The sequence below is a fragment of the Miscanthus floridulus genome, chromosome 10 (assembly GCF_019320115.1).
Source record: "Miscanthus floridulus cultivar M001 chromosome 10, ASM1932011v1, whole genome shotgun sequence".
NCBI lineage: Eukaryota > Viridiplantae > Streptophyta > Magnoliopsida > Poales > Poaceae > Miscanthus > Miscanthus floridulus.
The window spans coordinates 132052526-132069176 of record NC_089589.1 but is presented as its reverse complement, the minus strand read 5'-3'; the positions used below and the strand labels follow the sequence as shown (position 1 = coordinate 132069176).

Here is a 16651-nt window from a genome sequence, read left to right as displayed (position 1 = left end):
GACCAACACATTAATTATTGAACTTAATCAAACATCTGTCTTTGTCAAAATGACAATCATAACCATTGTCTGCTAAGCATGAGACTGAAATTAAGTTTCTTCGCAAAGAGGGAACAAAAAGTACATCTGAAAGCCTAAGTACAAAACTATCATGTAATACTAGAGAAAGATCTCCAATGACTTCGGCTTCAACTTGTACACCATTTGCTACTTTAATTGTTCTTTCTCCTCTTTGCAGGATCCTCCTCGTATAGAATCCCTGTAAAGAATTTGCAATATGAACAGTTGCACCTAAGTCAATCCACCAAGTAGATTTTGCATAACTTAAATACAAGGATCCATCTATAAATGTAACATAATCCTCACCTCTCTTCAGTAGACTTTTCAGGAAACCTGGGCAATCCTTTTGATAGTGGCCCCTTTCTTTGCAAAACTTGCATTGGTCCCCATCAACTTGAATTCCCTTGGGTCTTGGAGCATTCTGAGGGGCTTTTCCCTGTGACTTGGAGGAGGAGCTACCATCCCACTAAGGTTTCTCTTGTGGTTTGGCATTCTTGTTATAAAAATTCTTCTTCTTGTTGTCCTTCACAAGATGAGTGTAGTCATTATGTGAGGACTTGAGCCTTTCCTCCTCTTGCACACACATGGCGATGAGCTTTTCTATGTCCCATCTATCGGGCTGCATGTTGTAATTCACAACAAAATTGTCACATTCTTTTGGCAGAGAAGAAAAAATCAGATGAACAAGGAAATCATCATCGACTCCCATCTTCATTGACTTTAACTTAGCTGCCGTGGTGCTCATCTTAAGTATGTGCTCTCTAATACCACCACTAGAGTATCTTTCATTCACTAATTGCTTAATCAGTGTACTTGCTGTGGCCTTGGTAGACACAGTAAACTAATTCCGAACTCTTTCTAAGTACTCTGTGACGGTGTCACACATTGGGATGGACCCCCTTATGCCATCTTTGATAGTGGACTTGGCCACCATCAAGCACTTGCGGTTCGAGACTTCCCATTTCTTTTTCTCAAGATCATACTTCATTCTTACAGTTGCATGCTCACGCTGTTGAGCAATGAAAGCAGCATCTGTCTCATTCTCTGTCCTCTCCGGTTCCACTGGCTCAGTGGGACATGGTGAGGTCAGTGCTAAGTCATTTTCTGAGAGCGCAAGTGCTAGCTCATACTTTTCTCGCCACAACCTGTAGTTGCTCCCATCAAGAGGCGGGATGTGCGAGACAAACATCATGATGTTGGATCCTGAAAACAGTATTGGAGAGAGTGAAAAAAAATTATAACATAAAATTGCATGCCTTAATTCAACGTTGGTCAAAATAAAACATACAATTTCTTATACAATAATTCTACATCACCGTTGGGCAGAAATAGAATTAATGCATGAAAACTCATGAATAAAACATTATAATATTGCTATTATCAGCGTTGGCCAGAAAATTAACAATATTATAATTCAACTTTGAACAAAAAATACTATTCCTTCAATTTAATGTTCCCGTTGGTTCCAATTAAATTAGAGGATAAATATAATCATAGCAGCAGAAAAATAACTTAAAATTTACTAATTCAGAAGCATTATGAACTGATTTACTCTCCAAACAATAAACACGTTGGTGCAAAATTGCATAGAGATAAAAAAACTAAACAAAATTCGTCAAAATAACATTCAAAATGCTTCTGAAAAAGATAAAGCTAATTGAAAAAAGAAACTATTCATTCGGCCAGGCCAGGAAAACGGCCCGCGGCCCAACCACGCGCACTGCCGCTCCCTGCGCCAAGTCGGCCCAGCAGCCACGCGGCCCAGCCGCGCGCGCTGGCCTCCCCCGCGCCCAGGCCGCAACCTGGGCCTGGGCCGGGAATTCTTCCGCACGCCTGGGCTCAAAGTGGCCCGGCCGATCTCAGCCGCCCGATCTCGATCGATGGCCATCCTCCTTTCACGGTCGATCAAAAACCGGCGAGGGCCACTCCCCCGGAACCCTAATCCCCATTCTCTTCTCCCCTCTCCTCTTTTCTCTGTGCCGCACTGAGCGACTGAGCGGCAACCGAGCAGCGAGCAACGGCGGCCGAAGGAGGGACTGGCGGCGCCGTCGTCGAGCAGCTTCGCTTCGGCTCCCAGATCCGGCACACGTGCACGCGGACGCAACGCGGCGTCGGGGTCGTCTACCCCGCGTGCGGCGGTGTCCAACCCGCACACCGGCGAGGCGGCGGCGGTAAGTCCGGCGGGGAGGCCAAGCCGATCCCGCCGGTTCTTCCTCTTAGGGTTAGGGTTTCATTTCTTTGACCGCACAACGGCAGAATATTCTTCCCGCTCAAAAGCGGTATAGCCCTTTCTTCTTCTTCGTAGGGTAAGGGTTCTGAGTTATCTTGGAGATTCGAGATCCCCTCCTTCTAAACTGCTGTGCAAAACTACCCCAAACTGCATCTATGCACTAGATCCGGCGACTGATACCATTGTTAGAGTTACAGGATCGACTAGCGATAGATCAGGGGGTAGAGAACTTCACTAAACATGTTGATGAGTATACATGTCCTAGATCTATGCAATAAAATAGAACCGAGAGGAAGATGGAGAGAGCGAGAGAGGTAGACGCGCAAACCATCAGTGGGGTTGGCAGAGGAGGAGGTGCCGTCGGCCATGGAGTTGGTGAAGGTTTGCGCTAGGGCAGCCACGGTCGATGCAGAGAGGACGACGGTGTAGATCTGGTGGTGGAGCTTCCCGCCGCTAGCTGCGCTTCCTCAAGATCGGCTAGGGTTTGTCGGTGGGAATAGTGGCTACGGTCAACCTCATGATCAGAGCCGTCGGCCCCCACCTATTTATATAGCGCAGTGTGACGGGGTCCACCAACCATGTAGGGTTGGGCGCCCCCGATCAGGGCGCAAGTCAAGGCCCAGTTCGGCCCACGTTGGGCCGGACTGGGGAGGAGATCAATACTAACAGGAGGGAGTATGGCCGAATGATTAATTAATTGCTTAATTGAGCATGGTGTTTAGCGTAGGATTATTTGAGCGGCTACTAAGCTCTGCATGCTACGGACATGCCTGGGATTTTGTCTGCGTGGTATACTGGGGACGCTGGACGCGCGTATAGTAAAAGCTGCAACCTGCAAGTGCGAGTGCATGATATGACTGCATCACGGAAGAACGGGTGGTCGGTTTATTATAGTTATTAGGACTTAATTTATAGCCGGCTGTAAATTAGAGCAGCCACAATGTTGTAAAAAGTTAGCATTAAGCAATAAATGCAGCACCTATTTGAGAGCAACAACCATTGTGGCAGTGCACCGTAGGGGAAAAATCTTAAGGTGCGTCCCAAGCTTACGATGTGTCGTAAGAGCATCTTCAACAGACTACCTATACCTATCCTATATTTAGGTAGTGGAGGTTAAAAAATACACTTCACCAGGCTACCTATTAGCCTACCTAAATTTGTTGACCCAACAAATTTCTCCTCCCAGTACCTACATCTGTTGGGCCAACAAATCTCTCTACCTATTTTCTTCCCCACCGTTTCCTCTCAATGCCCGATGGTTTTCTTCCCCGCGCCTTCGTCCGCCGTCGCCAGGGAGCCGGCGCCTTCCTCCCCGGCATCCCATCCCTTTACGGAGGCCCTCCCCGACGCGCCGGACCTCTCCAGTGAGGACGGGATAGACCTCTCCGGTGAGGACACGACGGATCTCGCCGCCCCCACCGGACCTTCCCGACCCCGACGGCTCCTATTGCAGCGGCCCTCCCCGGCAGCGAGCCCCTCCATGGCGGCCCTCCCCGGTGGCGCTCCAAGCGGATCCGGCCAACTCCCAGTGCGGCAGGCCTCCAGGCGCCTCCCTAGCCCGACACAGGCGGCTACGGGTGGAGCTCCCCGGCGCGGGCGGCTGCAGGCGGAGCTCCCCGACGCGCGTGAGCCCCTTCGGCGCGACCTGCAGGCAGAGCTTCCCGGCGCGAGTGGCTACGGGTGGAGCTCCCCGGCGCAGGCGAAGCTCCTCGGCGCGAGCGGCTGCAGGTGGAGCTCCCCAACGCGCGTGAGCCCCTCTGGCGCGACATGCAGGCAGAGCTGCGCAAGCGGCTACGGGCGGAGCTCCCCGGTGTGGGCGAAGCTCCCCGGCGTGGGCGGAGCTCCCCGACGCGCGTGTGGCTGTGGGCGTTGGCCGAAGCAGAGGAAAGGGATGACATGTGGGCTCCACATGTCATTGACTGGTTGAATGAATTTGGGTACTATGGTTTAGGTAGTGTTGTTGGAGTTGAAGGCAAAAAATAGGTAGTATAGAAATACCTGGCTACCCAAATAGAGATTTAGGTAGTGTGTTTGGTAGTAGTGTTGGAGATGCTCTAAGCAATAGAAAAATACTTTCTCTCTCTCTTCGTCTTTCCTCTCCCTCATCTTGTGCGCGGTTGTTGGTGTTCGCGCCACCAACGGAGCTCGCCGCATCCCTGCTAAGGATGAAAACGGAATGGAAATATTTCGAACCGAACCGCATCGTTTTCTATATTTAATCTGATTGAATCCGAATTTTCTTGTCCGACTTTACCGTTTTTGTTTTCGCATTTAAGATGTTTCGTATTTCAAATGTAAAAGTAGAAAACGGTTTAGACATTTTTCGACCGTTTTCTACTTTTCTACTTTTAATATGAAATATTCCGAATTCAAATTTTGGTTTAAACCGAATTTGGCCAACTGCACAGGTCATACAACCCAATTACAGGCTGCTCACCACACAGCTGTGTTCTTTCTACTGGTGGCCAGCTGCCCTCTCTTATAGACGGAGTCCAGCCTCATCTCCCTTCACCTCACGAGGTGGTGCTAAATGGCAGGAAGCCAGCAGCATCTTCTCAGCTTACCAGTGCTACACGAAAGCCCACCTGGGCCATAGCCCATCAAGCTCATCGGTTTAACCCCCACCTGCGAAGTCAATCGTTTGATAGTTTTTGCTTCAGCCGAATAAATCTTTGTTAGTCAAAAGAAAAGGCTGAATAAATCTTTAAAATGAAATACTACATCTATTCCAAAAAGATTAATAAAATTATCCTGACTCAGTTCGAGTTCATGTTTCTATAACATCTAATTTTAGTTTAGATTCTAAAATGGTATGCTAGTTGCTACATCTAATTTTAATTCCTATTGTCCTGCTAGCTATTAATTGCTTATTCTAGACTTGTATTTATGTGTCAGCTATTGTGTTAAATACCTAAGACCAAGGATCATGCACTTGTTAATTATTATATGCACTTGAACTTGATCATGCATGTACTTAGTTATGCACTTGGTCATACGGGTCGGTATTTCGTATTGAGTTTTCGTATATCGACCGTGTTCGACATAAATCCGCTCGAATTGGTTCGTTTTCGGAATTCTCGATATTTCGTAAGTTCGCGTTCGTTTTCGTGTCCGGCTTTGCCGTTTTCGCTTTTGTTTTCGTATTTCAAATATAAAAGTAGAAAACAATTTAGGAGTTTTTTTTACCGTTTTCGACCGTTTTCATCCTTAATCCATGCACCATCGTGAGCTCAATGGAGAGCTCCTCCGGCAGAGAACTCGATCTGGTCGGAGCTTGGTGGGACTCCACGAGACCCAAGCGCAGACGAGCCATAGAGATCCCTTCCTCTACTCCTCTCGGCAGCAGCTGCAACTCTCTCCCCTGTCTAAATCTCTCCACCGAGCAAATCCAAGCAAGTAGATCTTTTTCCTCCAAATCCGAGCAGCACAGCACCACCAAGCCAAGCACCCGAACTCCACCAAGCCAAGCACCGGCTGCTGCTGCTCCAAATCCAAAGCACTCAAAACACCTGCAGCACACAACTCCCTCCTCTGAATCTCCTCCACCGAGAACGGAGAAGAAATACAAAGGGAAGGCAAAGAATAGCCGTGTGCGTTGATGTGGAGAGAGAGAAATGGAAGGTGGAAAGGACGAGCAGAGAGATAAGCAGCCTGTTCGCTTGAAATCTGACTGTTTTTTGGTGAGAGAAAAATATTACTGACTGGCTGGTTGATTTGGCTGATAAGAAACAAACAGGGCGAAGGCCAAGGGGTTGTTGGGATGTTTTTTTAGGCCCTGTTTAGTTCTCCAACCAAAAACTTTTCATCCATCCCATCGAATGTTTGGACACATGCATTGAGCATTAAATATAGACGAAAAAACTAATCGCACAGTTTGGTTGAAAATCACGAGATGAATCTTTTAAGTCTAATTAGTCCATAATTAGCCTTAAGTGCTACAGTAACCCACATTGTGCTAATGACATATTAATTAGGCTTAATAAATTCGTAACGTAGTTTTCAGGCGAGCTATGTAATTAGTTTTTTCTATTAGTATCCAAAAACCACTTTCGATATCCCATAAAATATCCGATGTGACACCTAAAAATTTTCTTTTCACAAACTAAACAAGACCTCAGTGTATATGGACCACACGTCTTAGGACCCATAAGGGCTTCTCCAGTGGCCTGTGGAAAACCGACTCATGGGCTGAGATGGCAGCCCATGAGTCAACTCAACACCACTGGAGTACCGGCGACTCACGGAAACTGTCAGGAACCGATGCAAAATCTTGAACCGATTCATGGAGAATAAACAAATATTTTGATACAGTGCAACAACGGCCACCCGCCCACCGGCCAACCACCCAATAGTTATATGACCCAACTAGCCGTTGTTTCTGCTCTATATATGAACCTGCATGAGTATTCAACAACATACAAGTAGATACAAATGCTCCCTCCTCTCCAGTTCATAAAACACCAGCAATAGAAAAATTGCTGACCCTCCCCATTTCACAAAACACAATCAGATATACAAATCAGCTCTCCTCTCCATTTGAGAGAACACAAGCATGGACCCATCTTCAACTGGTAGCTTCACAAGTTTGTTGAACTCCTCAACCTCAAGCCCAGAATTTCAAGGACCACAAAGTGGAAACAACCAGCAGTATCCAAACTTCTCTCCATCTCAATTCGGCCATGATTTTCGACCACCACCATATGGACCCATTCAGCAGCCCCATTATCCACATCATTTCAATCCTTTTGGGGTTCAACTAGGATTTCAACAGTTTCGTGGCACATCAAGCTACCATGAGGATTTCAACAGATGGAGCTAGAGCAGCAAGTGGCAGTTGCTGAAGAGTACAATGACAATCTCCATGAGGAGGTCCACCTGTTACACAATCAACTTCACCCTCTCCTGCCACCTGATGATGAGGATGAGATGGGTTCTGGTGTCATCATGGCTGAAGGTGATGATGACATGGAGGTCAATGGACCTGAGGACGTTCCACCTGATGAGGAGGAAGATGAGGAGTTAGAGCCTGTTAGTGATGAAGATGGAGGAGAGATCTTCGACACTGACTCCGAGGACGATGCGTAGTTTAGCTTACTACTTAGCTAATGCGCTAGAGCTAGTCTTTTGTTGATCCTCATGCATGAACAAGTAGCTTTGTATCAAGTTAATCGTTGGGATGTAATATCGAACCCTATGTTACCCTTGATGTAAGTTTGGAACCACTATGGCTTGGATGTAACCTATCGAACGTATTATGCTCCACGTATGTGAGCTTTTGATGAATTTCGCCTTTGCGGTCTATGGATCTCGTTGTTGGTTAAGTTCATCGCATTTATGTGTCAATTAATGCGCTTGATGAGTTGTGTGATTGTGATGAATGATTGTGCCTCTGTTGATTATTTAAATGCATTCTCTCCGATGGAATCAGTTTGGCATAATTATACAATTCATCTACAAAAGTTTCCACATCGTCAGTGCTCATTGGCTATACCTTTTGCAGATGGCTTATAACCTTCGTCGCGGTCGTAGCATGGGAGATGAGGAACAACCACCTCCTCCACCGCCCACACCAGCTGAGCTAATGCAGATGGTCGTGGAAAGTCAGCGCATGCTAGCTGAGGCTATGCGCCAGATGGCTAACCGTGAGGATCGGCATGTCCGCCAGGGACCCGAGCCGAACCAGTACAGCAGCTTTAAGGACTTCATGGACACAAAGCCTCCTATCTTTCGTGAGGCAGAAGAACCCTTACAAGCGGATGAATGGTTGAGCACGATAGAGCAAAGGTTTGGATTGCTCCGTTTGACTGAAGGCATGAAGGCTTCGTATGCAGGACACTAGCTCCAAGGCCCTGCAGGCATCTGGTGGACCCATCACAGGACCACCTTCCCTACTAACATTGAGATTGTTTGGAACCAGTTCCAGGCAGCCTTCAGGGGACACTTTATCCCTCCTGGTCTCATGGCCATTAAGCATACTGAGTTTATGAAGCTCACCCAAGGCAACAAGAGTCTCAATGAGTACCTCCAGGCATTCAACAACCTGGCAAGGTATGCTCCCGAGTTCGTCGATACTGACGCCAAGAGAATAGCTAGCTTCAAGATGGGACTTTCCCCAAAACTGATGAAGTCAATGGGCAACTACAAGTGTGTCACCTTCAATGAGTTTATCAGTGACACTCTGACTCAGGAGAACAATGACAAGATATATGCTGCTTCCAAGAACCGTAAAAGGAACTTTGAGGCTGGTGCTTCCCAGTCCAAGGCTCCAATGGTATCTAAGACCCCGTACCATCCACCCAATGCTAATGTCCGGTACCGCCCACCTCAGAAGAAGAATCAAGCTAAAACCGGTTTCCGCAAGGGGTATACAATTTCCTTGCCGAAGAATACCTCTAGGCAGGGTAGCTCCAATGTTCCACCAGTAAACAGCCCGTGCTGGAACTGTAACCAGCCTGGTCATTGGACAAATAGATGTCCCCATCCTCCCAAGAATGCTCAAGGAAACGTCCGTCAGGGGCGTGTTCACTACACTACAGTGGAGGAAATTCCTGCTGGTGAAGTGGTCACCGCTGGTAAGTTCCTTGTTAATGATCACCCTGCAGTTGTGCTCTTTGATTCGGGTGCTTCGCACTCCTTTATGAGTTCTACTTTTGCATCTGAGCATAATATGAATGTGATTACAATTGTCAAGGGCGGTTATTGTATTAGTGCTGCTGGAAATAATATCCTGACTAACCAAGTAGTTAAAGATGTAAAGATTGAGATTGGGGATCGAGAGTTCCATACGGATCTTGTGGTTCTATCGGGGGTAGGAATTGATATAATCCTAGGAATGAAGTGTATGAGCGGAAATGGAGTGTTGATCGATACCTCAACCCGTGTGGTAATGTTGAGGGATCCTGTGGATAAGAAGGGTTTTCTAGTGCAGTTACCTCGTGATATCTCTATCCACAATACCGCCAATGCTACCCTAGCCAAAGCCATTAAGGATCTACCGGTTGTCTGTGAGTTTCCAGATATCTTTCCTGATGACTTGCCTGGATTACCTCCGGACCGTGATGTAGAATTCAAGATAGAACTCATTCCGGGTACGGCTCCTATTTCTCGAAGGCCCTATAGAATGCCGCCCAATGAGTTGGCTGAGCTGAAGAGTCAGTTGAATGAGCTATTGAAGAAAGGGTTGATTCGGCCTAGTTCTTCTTCTTGGGGTTGTCCAGCTATATTTATGAAGAAGAAGGACGAGTCTCTACGCATGTGCGTGGATTATCGCCCCCTAAACGCTGTTACTATCAAGAACAAATACCCTCTTCCTCGCATCGATATTCTGTTTGATCAGCTCTCCAAGGCTAAGGTATTCTCCAAGATTGATTTGAGGTCTGGCTACCATCAGATCAAAATTCGTCCTGAAGATATACCTAAGACAGCTTTCTCTACTCGTTATGGCTTGTTCGAATACCTCGTCATGTCATTTGGGTTGACAAATGCTCCGGCACACTTTATGTACCTGATGAATTCTGTATTCATGCTGGAATTGGACAAATTTGTCGTCGTGTTCATTGATGATATCCTGGTATATTCTCAGAATAAAGAAGAGCATGCTGAATATTTGAGAATTGTTTTAACTCGGTTACGTGACAACCAGCTTTATGCTAAGTTCAGCAAGTGCGAGTTCTGGTTGAACAAGATACCTTTTCTAGGTCATGTATTATCTGGTGATGGAATTTCGGTTGACCCTACTAAGGTGCAAGAAGTCCTTGAGTGGAAGGCACCTACTACGGTCACAAAAGTCCGAAGTTTCTTGGGATTGGCTGGCTATTATCGTCGCTTTATCCCGGATTTCTCAAAAATCGCCAAGCCCATGACTCGACTACTTCAAAAGGATGAGAAGTTTGTGTGGACTCCGAAGTGTGAAGAGGCTTTCCACACTTTGCGGACCTTACTAACCTCTGCTCCTGTATTGGCACAACCTGACATCGAGAAGCCTTTTGATGTCTACTGTGACGCATGTGACACCGGTTTGGGCTGTGTTCTTATGTAGGAGGGCCGAGTAATTGCTTATGCTTCGCGCCAGCTCCGAAAGCATGAAGTCAACTATCCTACCCATGACTTCGAACTAGCCGCAGTTGTTCATGCCCTAAAGATTTGGAGACATTACTTGCTGAGTAATGTGTGCAATATCTATACTGATCATAAAAGCCTCAAGTACATCTTTACTCAACCCGAGTTGAACATGCGTCAACGACGATGGTTAGAATTAATCAAAGATTACAACCTTCAAGTGCACTACCACCCTGGTAAGGCAAATGTGGTTGCTGATGCCTTAAGCAGAAAGGCCCATTGCAATTCCTTGGTTAGTGAAGACTTTCATCTGGCACACCTCCTCTATCCTGTAGTACTCCATAATATCACTGTGGATTGCTCTCTTAGAAGTCGAATTATCGAACTCCAGAAGACTGATGTGGGTGTGTTTCACATCAAGCGGAAAATGAAAGAGAAAGAGACCAAGCACTTTAGGGTCGATGACAAAGGAATTCTCTGGTTTAATGATAGGCTTGTGGTACCCAAAGATAAAGAACTTAGAAATCAAATTATGGCTGAAACCCATTCTTCTAAATTATCCATTCATCCTGGTAGCAGTAAAATGTATCAAGATCTCAAGCTGTATTATTGGTGGACCAAGATGAAGAAAGAAATCGCAGCTTACGTGGCAAGGTGTGATAACTGTTGCAGAGTCAAGGCTATTCACATAAGGCCTGGACTATTGCAGCCACTCTCTATTCCTGGCTGGAAGTGGGAAGAAATTAGCATGGATTTTATTGTTGGACTACCCACTACCAAAAATGGTTGTGATTCCATCTGGGTTATCGTAGATCGTCTAACTAAATCTGCTCACTTTATTCCAGTCAAGTCTACCTATCATCCTCACAATTATGCTGAGATTTATTTTCAACAAGTGGTACGTCTCCATGGTGTACCCAAATCCATTGTTTCTGATAGAGGACCTCAGTTCACGGCTCGCTTTTGGGAGTGCTTACATCAGAATCTTGGCACTCATCTAATCCGCAGTTCTGCCTATCATCCGCAAACATCAGGACAGACTGAGCGTGTTAATCAAATTCTTAAAGACATGCTTAGAACTTGTCTTATCTCTTGCAAAGGCTCTTGAGAAGACTGGTTACCTCTCGCTGAATTCTCTTATAACAACAGTTATCAAGAAAGTATCAAAATGGCTCCTTTTGAAGCTCTTTATGGCCGCAAGTGTAGAACTTCTTTGAACTGGGTGGAACCCGGAGAAAGAAGATTCTATGGTATTGATTTTGTAAAAGAAACCAAAGAGCAAGTCCGAACTATACAGAAGAATATGACTGCCGCACAGGCTAGACAAAAGAGCTATGCTGACAAGAGAAGAAAACCTATTGAGTTTGAAGTAGGTGATCATGTTTATTTGAAGGTATCCCCTATAAAAGGAGTCAAGCGTTTTAGAATTAAAAGGAAGCTTGAGCCTCGATATGTTGGACCCTACCACATTATCGAGAAAAGTGAAAGAGTAGCATATAAGCTCGATCTACCACGTGAGATGGGAGCTATATTCCCGGTATTCCATGTGTCCCAGCTAAAGAAGTGTCTTCGTATTCCTGAGAAAAGAATAGCAACAAGGAAAGTCAACTTGAAATCTGATCTTTCTTATGAGGAAAAGCCCGTGTAAGTCCTGGATACTCAAGAAAGAGTAACTCGTACACGAGTAGTTAAATTATACAAGATAGTTTGGAGTAATCATAGTGAACGGGATACAACCTGGAACCCTCCCCATTTCACAAAACACAATCAGATATACAAATCAGCTCTCCTCTCCGTTTGAGAGAACACAAGCATGGACCCATCTTCAACTGGTAGCTTCACAAGTTTGTTGAACTCCTCAACCTCAAGCCCAGAATTTCAAGGACCACAAAGTGGAAACAACCAGCAGTATCCAAACTTCCCTCCATCTCAATTCGGCCATGATTTTCGACCACCACCATATGGACCCATTCAGCAGCCCCATTATCCACATCATTTCAATCCTTTTGGGGTTCAACTAGGATTTCAACAGTTTCGTGGCACATCAAGCTACCATGGTACTCCTTACCATGAAGGTTTGATGCAGTTCCAGCAAGGAAGTTTCAGAGCTGCTATGGCCGGTGATCCATCATCTCCAGTTGGATTAGGAGGCTTGTTCGGAGGCATTGGTGGTAGTGGTTCATGTGCTGATGAATCTGAGTCTCCCATTTCTGTTCCACAGCCATCACATGGGGTTCCTGTTATCAATGAAGAGCAAAGTGAGAGCAGTCCAGAGGAAGAAAATCAAAAATCTGGGCGTAGATTGTGGACTAAGCCTATGAACCTAAGGCTAGTTCGTGCATGACTCAACAACTCCAATGATCCAATACAAGGTGTTGACAAGAAATATGATCACTACTGGAAAGATGTCGCCAAAGAATACAACAAGCATTCACCTAAAGAAGAGCGAAGGTCAGAGGCCGTGTTGAAAAATCACTGGAATAGATATCATCCTATAGTGATGAAGTTCAATCATTGTTGGAATAGAATGAAAAATGCACATGCTAGTGGTGAATCAGATGATCAAATAATGGTGAGAGCTCATGCAGTTTTCAGCAATGAAAATTCAGACAAGCCATTCCTATTGGAATATTGGTGGAGAGAAGTGAAGGGGCAGCCTAAATGGGAGAGAGTGTACCCATCAATAGAGAATAAAAGGACAAAGTTAAATGCATCTGGAGCTTACACCTCTTCTTCAAATCAAGATACAGACGAAGCTAGCGCTGAAGTACATCGTCGCCCTATTGGCCAGAAGGCAGCAAAAGCACAAAAAAAAAGGGAAAGGGAAAGTATCATCACATTGTTCAGAAGGCTACCTGTCAAATGATGTAGTGAACTCTTTCAATGATTTCCAGCTGAAGAAGTTACAAGCAATTGAAAAAATGGCTGAAGCAACAAGTGAGCATGCTAAAGCCATTGCTAAGCAAGCTGCAGCAAATGAAGAGAAGACAAAGGACAAGAAATTGAACAAATACCTAAACCTAGTCACTGTCGATACTACAAATTTTAGTGCTGAACAAAAGGCTGGACATGACAAAATGTTGAAACGCTTAACTAAGGAATTATTTCCTTCAGATGAATCTTAGATGAACTCTGTAGTTTTCCTAGTAGTTATGCATGTATCTTCTGTATTGTATCTTGTCTACTTATTAGTTATGGCATTTTGCCATTGTATCTTCTCCAATTATTAGTTAATGTATCTTGTCTAGTTATTAGTTATGGCATTGTGCCATTGTATCTTCTCTAATTTAAAGTAATGGCAGTTTGTTTACCTCTGTTCTGTGTACTGTTAAAAACACAAGACACGAAGCACACAATGCCCTGCAAGAAAAAAATGTCAGGTGTTAGCCAAGCTTTTATTGTCTAGAAAGTTGTGAAGTAGCTGTTAAAAACTAGCTGTTGGGAAGTAGCTGTTAAAAACTAGCTGTTGGGAAGTATCTGTTAAAAACTAGCCGTTGGACTTGCTTCTGTACCACTATGAAAGATACATGCTACCTCTACTAGACACAAGTCCCCCATCCCAGCCCACCCCACCATGCACCAACATTCAGCCACACAAATGGACTCAGATTTAGACTCCCATTCCAACTCTTCTGAAGAGTCATCTAGCCCTTCTCATGCTCTTCCCCGTATTCCCCCTATTGAGGCCATTTGGGAATTTATCAATGATCCAATCGAAGAAAAGATTGCAGCACAGATTGCAGCTCAAATAGAAAAGCAACAGAGAGGTGAATCGAGTCAACATCAAAGGCTTTCTCGAAGGTACATTGTGAGAGATCGTGAAGCTGGTCAAAATCGGTTGATTAGAGACTACTCCACCAAACCAGTGTATACTGATGAGCAGTTTAGGCTGAGGTATCGAATGAGACGCCATCTGTTCCTTCAAATTGTGCGAGCGCTCAGTGATTGGTCACCTTACTTTCAGAAAAGAAGTGATGCTACTGGTAAGTTAGGCTTCTCACCTTTGCATAAATGCACAGTTGCTATGCGGATGTTGGCATATGGAACTTGTGCAGACATGTGGGATGAAAATTTGAGAATTGCTGAAACTACAATCATTGAATGCTTGAATAAATTCTGTGAAGAAGTGATAGCCATATATGCTGAGAAATATCTTAGAAGGCCTAACATCGATGACATTCAGAGGTTGCTTCGAGTGGGGGAAGCTCGAGGTTTTCCAGGAATGTTAGGAAGCCTTGATTGTATGCATTGGCGGTGGAAGAATTGCCCAGTGGCATTGAAGGGGCAATTCACTCGTGGTGATTATAAAAAGGCCACCGTCATGCTAGAAGCTGTTGCTTCGCATGACCTCTGGATATGGCATGCCTTTTTTGGTACTGCAGGATCAAACAATGATATTAATGTGTTGAATCAGTCAACAATATTCACAGAAGTTTTGCAAGGGAGAGCTCCAGAAGTTCAGTTTATGGTTAATGGCAATGAGTACAACATGGGCTATTACCTAACAGATGGAATTTATCCTGAGTGGGCGACATTTGTGAAATCAGTACCTAAGCCTTTAAGTGAGAAGGATAAAGTTTTTGCCATCAAACAGGCAGAAGTAAGAAAAGATGTGGAATGTGTATTTGGTGTCTTACAAGCTCGTTTTGCTATTGTACGTAACCCAGCTCGTATGTGGACTAGGGAAGCACTATCTCAGATCATGTATGCTTGCATTATATTGCACAACATGATAATAGAGGATGAACGGGATTCTTATGGGGCTCGCAATGATCACAACTATGATCAAACCAACTCCACTGCCTTGGTCAATTACCGTCACGGGCCCATTAACGAGTTTGCTGCGATGCTTGAGATAAACACAGCTATTCATGACAGGTCTATGCATCGTCGCTTGAAGGCTGACTTGACAGAGCACATATGGCAAAGCTTTGGAAGCAATCAATATCAGGATACAGATTAGTCTATCTTAGAATAATCTATGTTTGTGTATGGCATGTTTTATCAATTTTTTTTTGTAATACCAATTTATTGTTTCTCAATCTTATTGTGTACGAATGTTCCTAAGATGCAAAAAAAAAAAAAAGGTATTGGCCCATTTGATTTCCATTATCGTTCTTTTCCCGTACCCAAGATTAGATCGGATCAAACATTTGGGAAAAGAATCAAATAATCCATGATTGATACAAAATAAAGCAAAGGGTGGGCACGCATGCATATTTCGGATCTAGCGGAATAAATCAATACGTACAACCTACACAATGCTGGAAAGCAAAATCTCCCAACCCATCCTCCGAACACAGAAGTGCATCAGCTCCGAGTGCTTCGCTCCCAATGCTTGCCCACCAAAATCCGAAACAGATCGAGATAGCAGCTCACCTCGATTGCAGACCCCTCCATCTTTGCCCGCCTTGAAGCCTGCCCCTCGTGGCCTCGTGCCGCCGTCGCGGACAGATTCTCCGCGCATCAAGCCCCAAAGCTGCTGCCCGCCCAACGCCGCGTAGAGAGCAGGGGGAGGAGGCGATGCGGGCAGATGAGGTCTGAGGTGTGCCGGATGCTGCTCGTGCCACCAGGAGCGAGTACGGGCGCTGCAGTGAGCCCCGAGATCTAGATGCGCCGCCTCTGCCTCTGCCTCTGCCTCCGCTTGAGTCGAAGAAAGAAGGGGATCGGGAGGAAGGGGATGAAGACGGAAAGTTCCAAGGCGTCGCGCGAGTGGGCTGGGTGAGGAGAACGAAATTTTTTTTTTTTTCCGCGAAAGGCCCACTAGAAGTAGAAGGGTCGAGTACCTCTGGAGAACTACGACTCGACTCAAACGATTGTCACGTGGCGTGGATGGGTCGACCCACCACTACGGCTGCCCTAAGGTGCATTTGAGCATTTTCCATTGAGCATCATGTCTAGTTGCACAGCCGGTCCTTTTTTAGAAACCCAAACAATTAACTACTATCTACTTTTCTATTCTGACAAAAACTGTTGCTAAGGTTGTTTCTTTGCATGCACACGGAGCGCTCCACCACGAAAAGATTCCCCACCAGAAACCAAAATATTCTCAGGTTAAAAAAGCCGTATTTTTACAACTGAACATCATAATCAAAATCTAATTGCACCATCGTGTTAGCCTCAACAAAAGCTTTAAAACAAGATCCCAGTTCAATATGTTTCGATCATATTTTCTCATACGGTACCAAGCAATTTTGTTAAAAGCTAAACGCATGTTACAATAACCTCGGAAGCAATTTAGACCAAATGTACGAGCAAATAAATATCATTCAAGAGCAACATAGTTTCTTCACTGAAAAGGAG

At 45.2% G+C, this 16651-nt stretch overlaps 1 protein-coding gene and 1 pseudogene across 1 annotated transcript; one reads left to right on the top strand and one right to left on the bottom strand.

Annotated features, from left to right (window-relative positions):
- Positions 1–212: 212 nt before the first annotated feature.
- LOC136486561 (uncharacterized) lies at positions 213–1048 on the bottom strand (annotated as a pseudogene).
- Positions 1049–13714: 12666 nt separating this feature from the next.
- Positions 13715–15721, top strand: LOC136487265 (protein ALP1-like). Its single transcript, XM_066484408.1, has one exon. The coding sequence runs from the start codon at positions 13923–13925 to the stop codon at positions 15309–15311; it is 1389 nt and encodes a 462-aa protein (XP_066340505.1). The 5' UTR covers positions 13715–13922; the 3' UTR covers positions 15312–15721.
- Positions 15722–16651: the final 930 nt, after the last annotated feature.

Coding starts and splice junctions, on each gene's coding strand:
- LOC136487265 (XM_066484408.1), top strand. CDS start 13,923: ATGCACCAACATTCAGCCACACAAATGGACTCAGATTTAGACTCCCAT.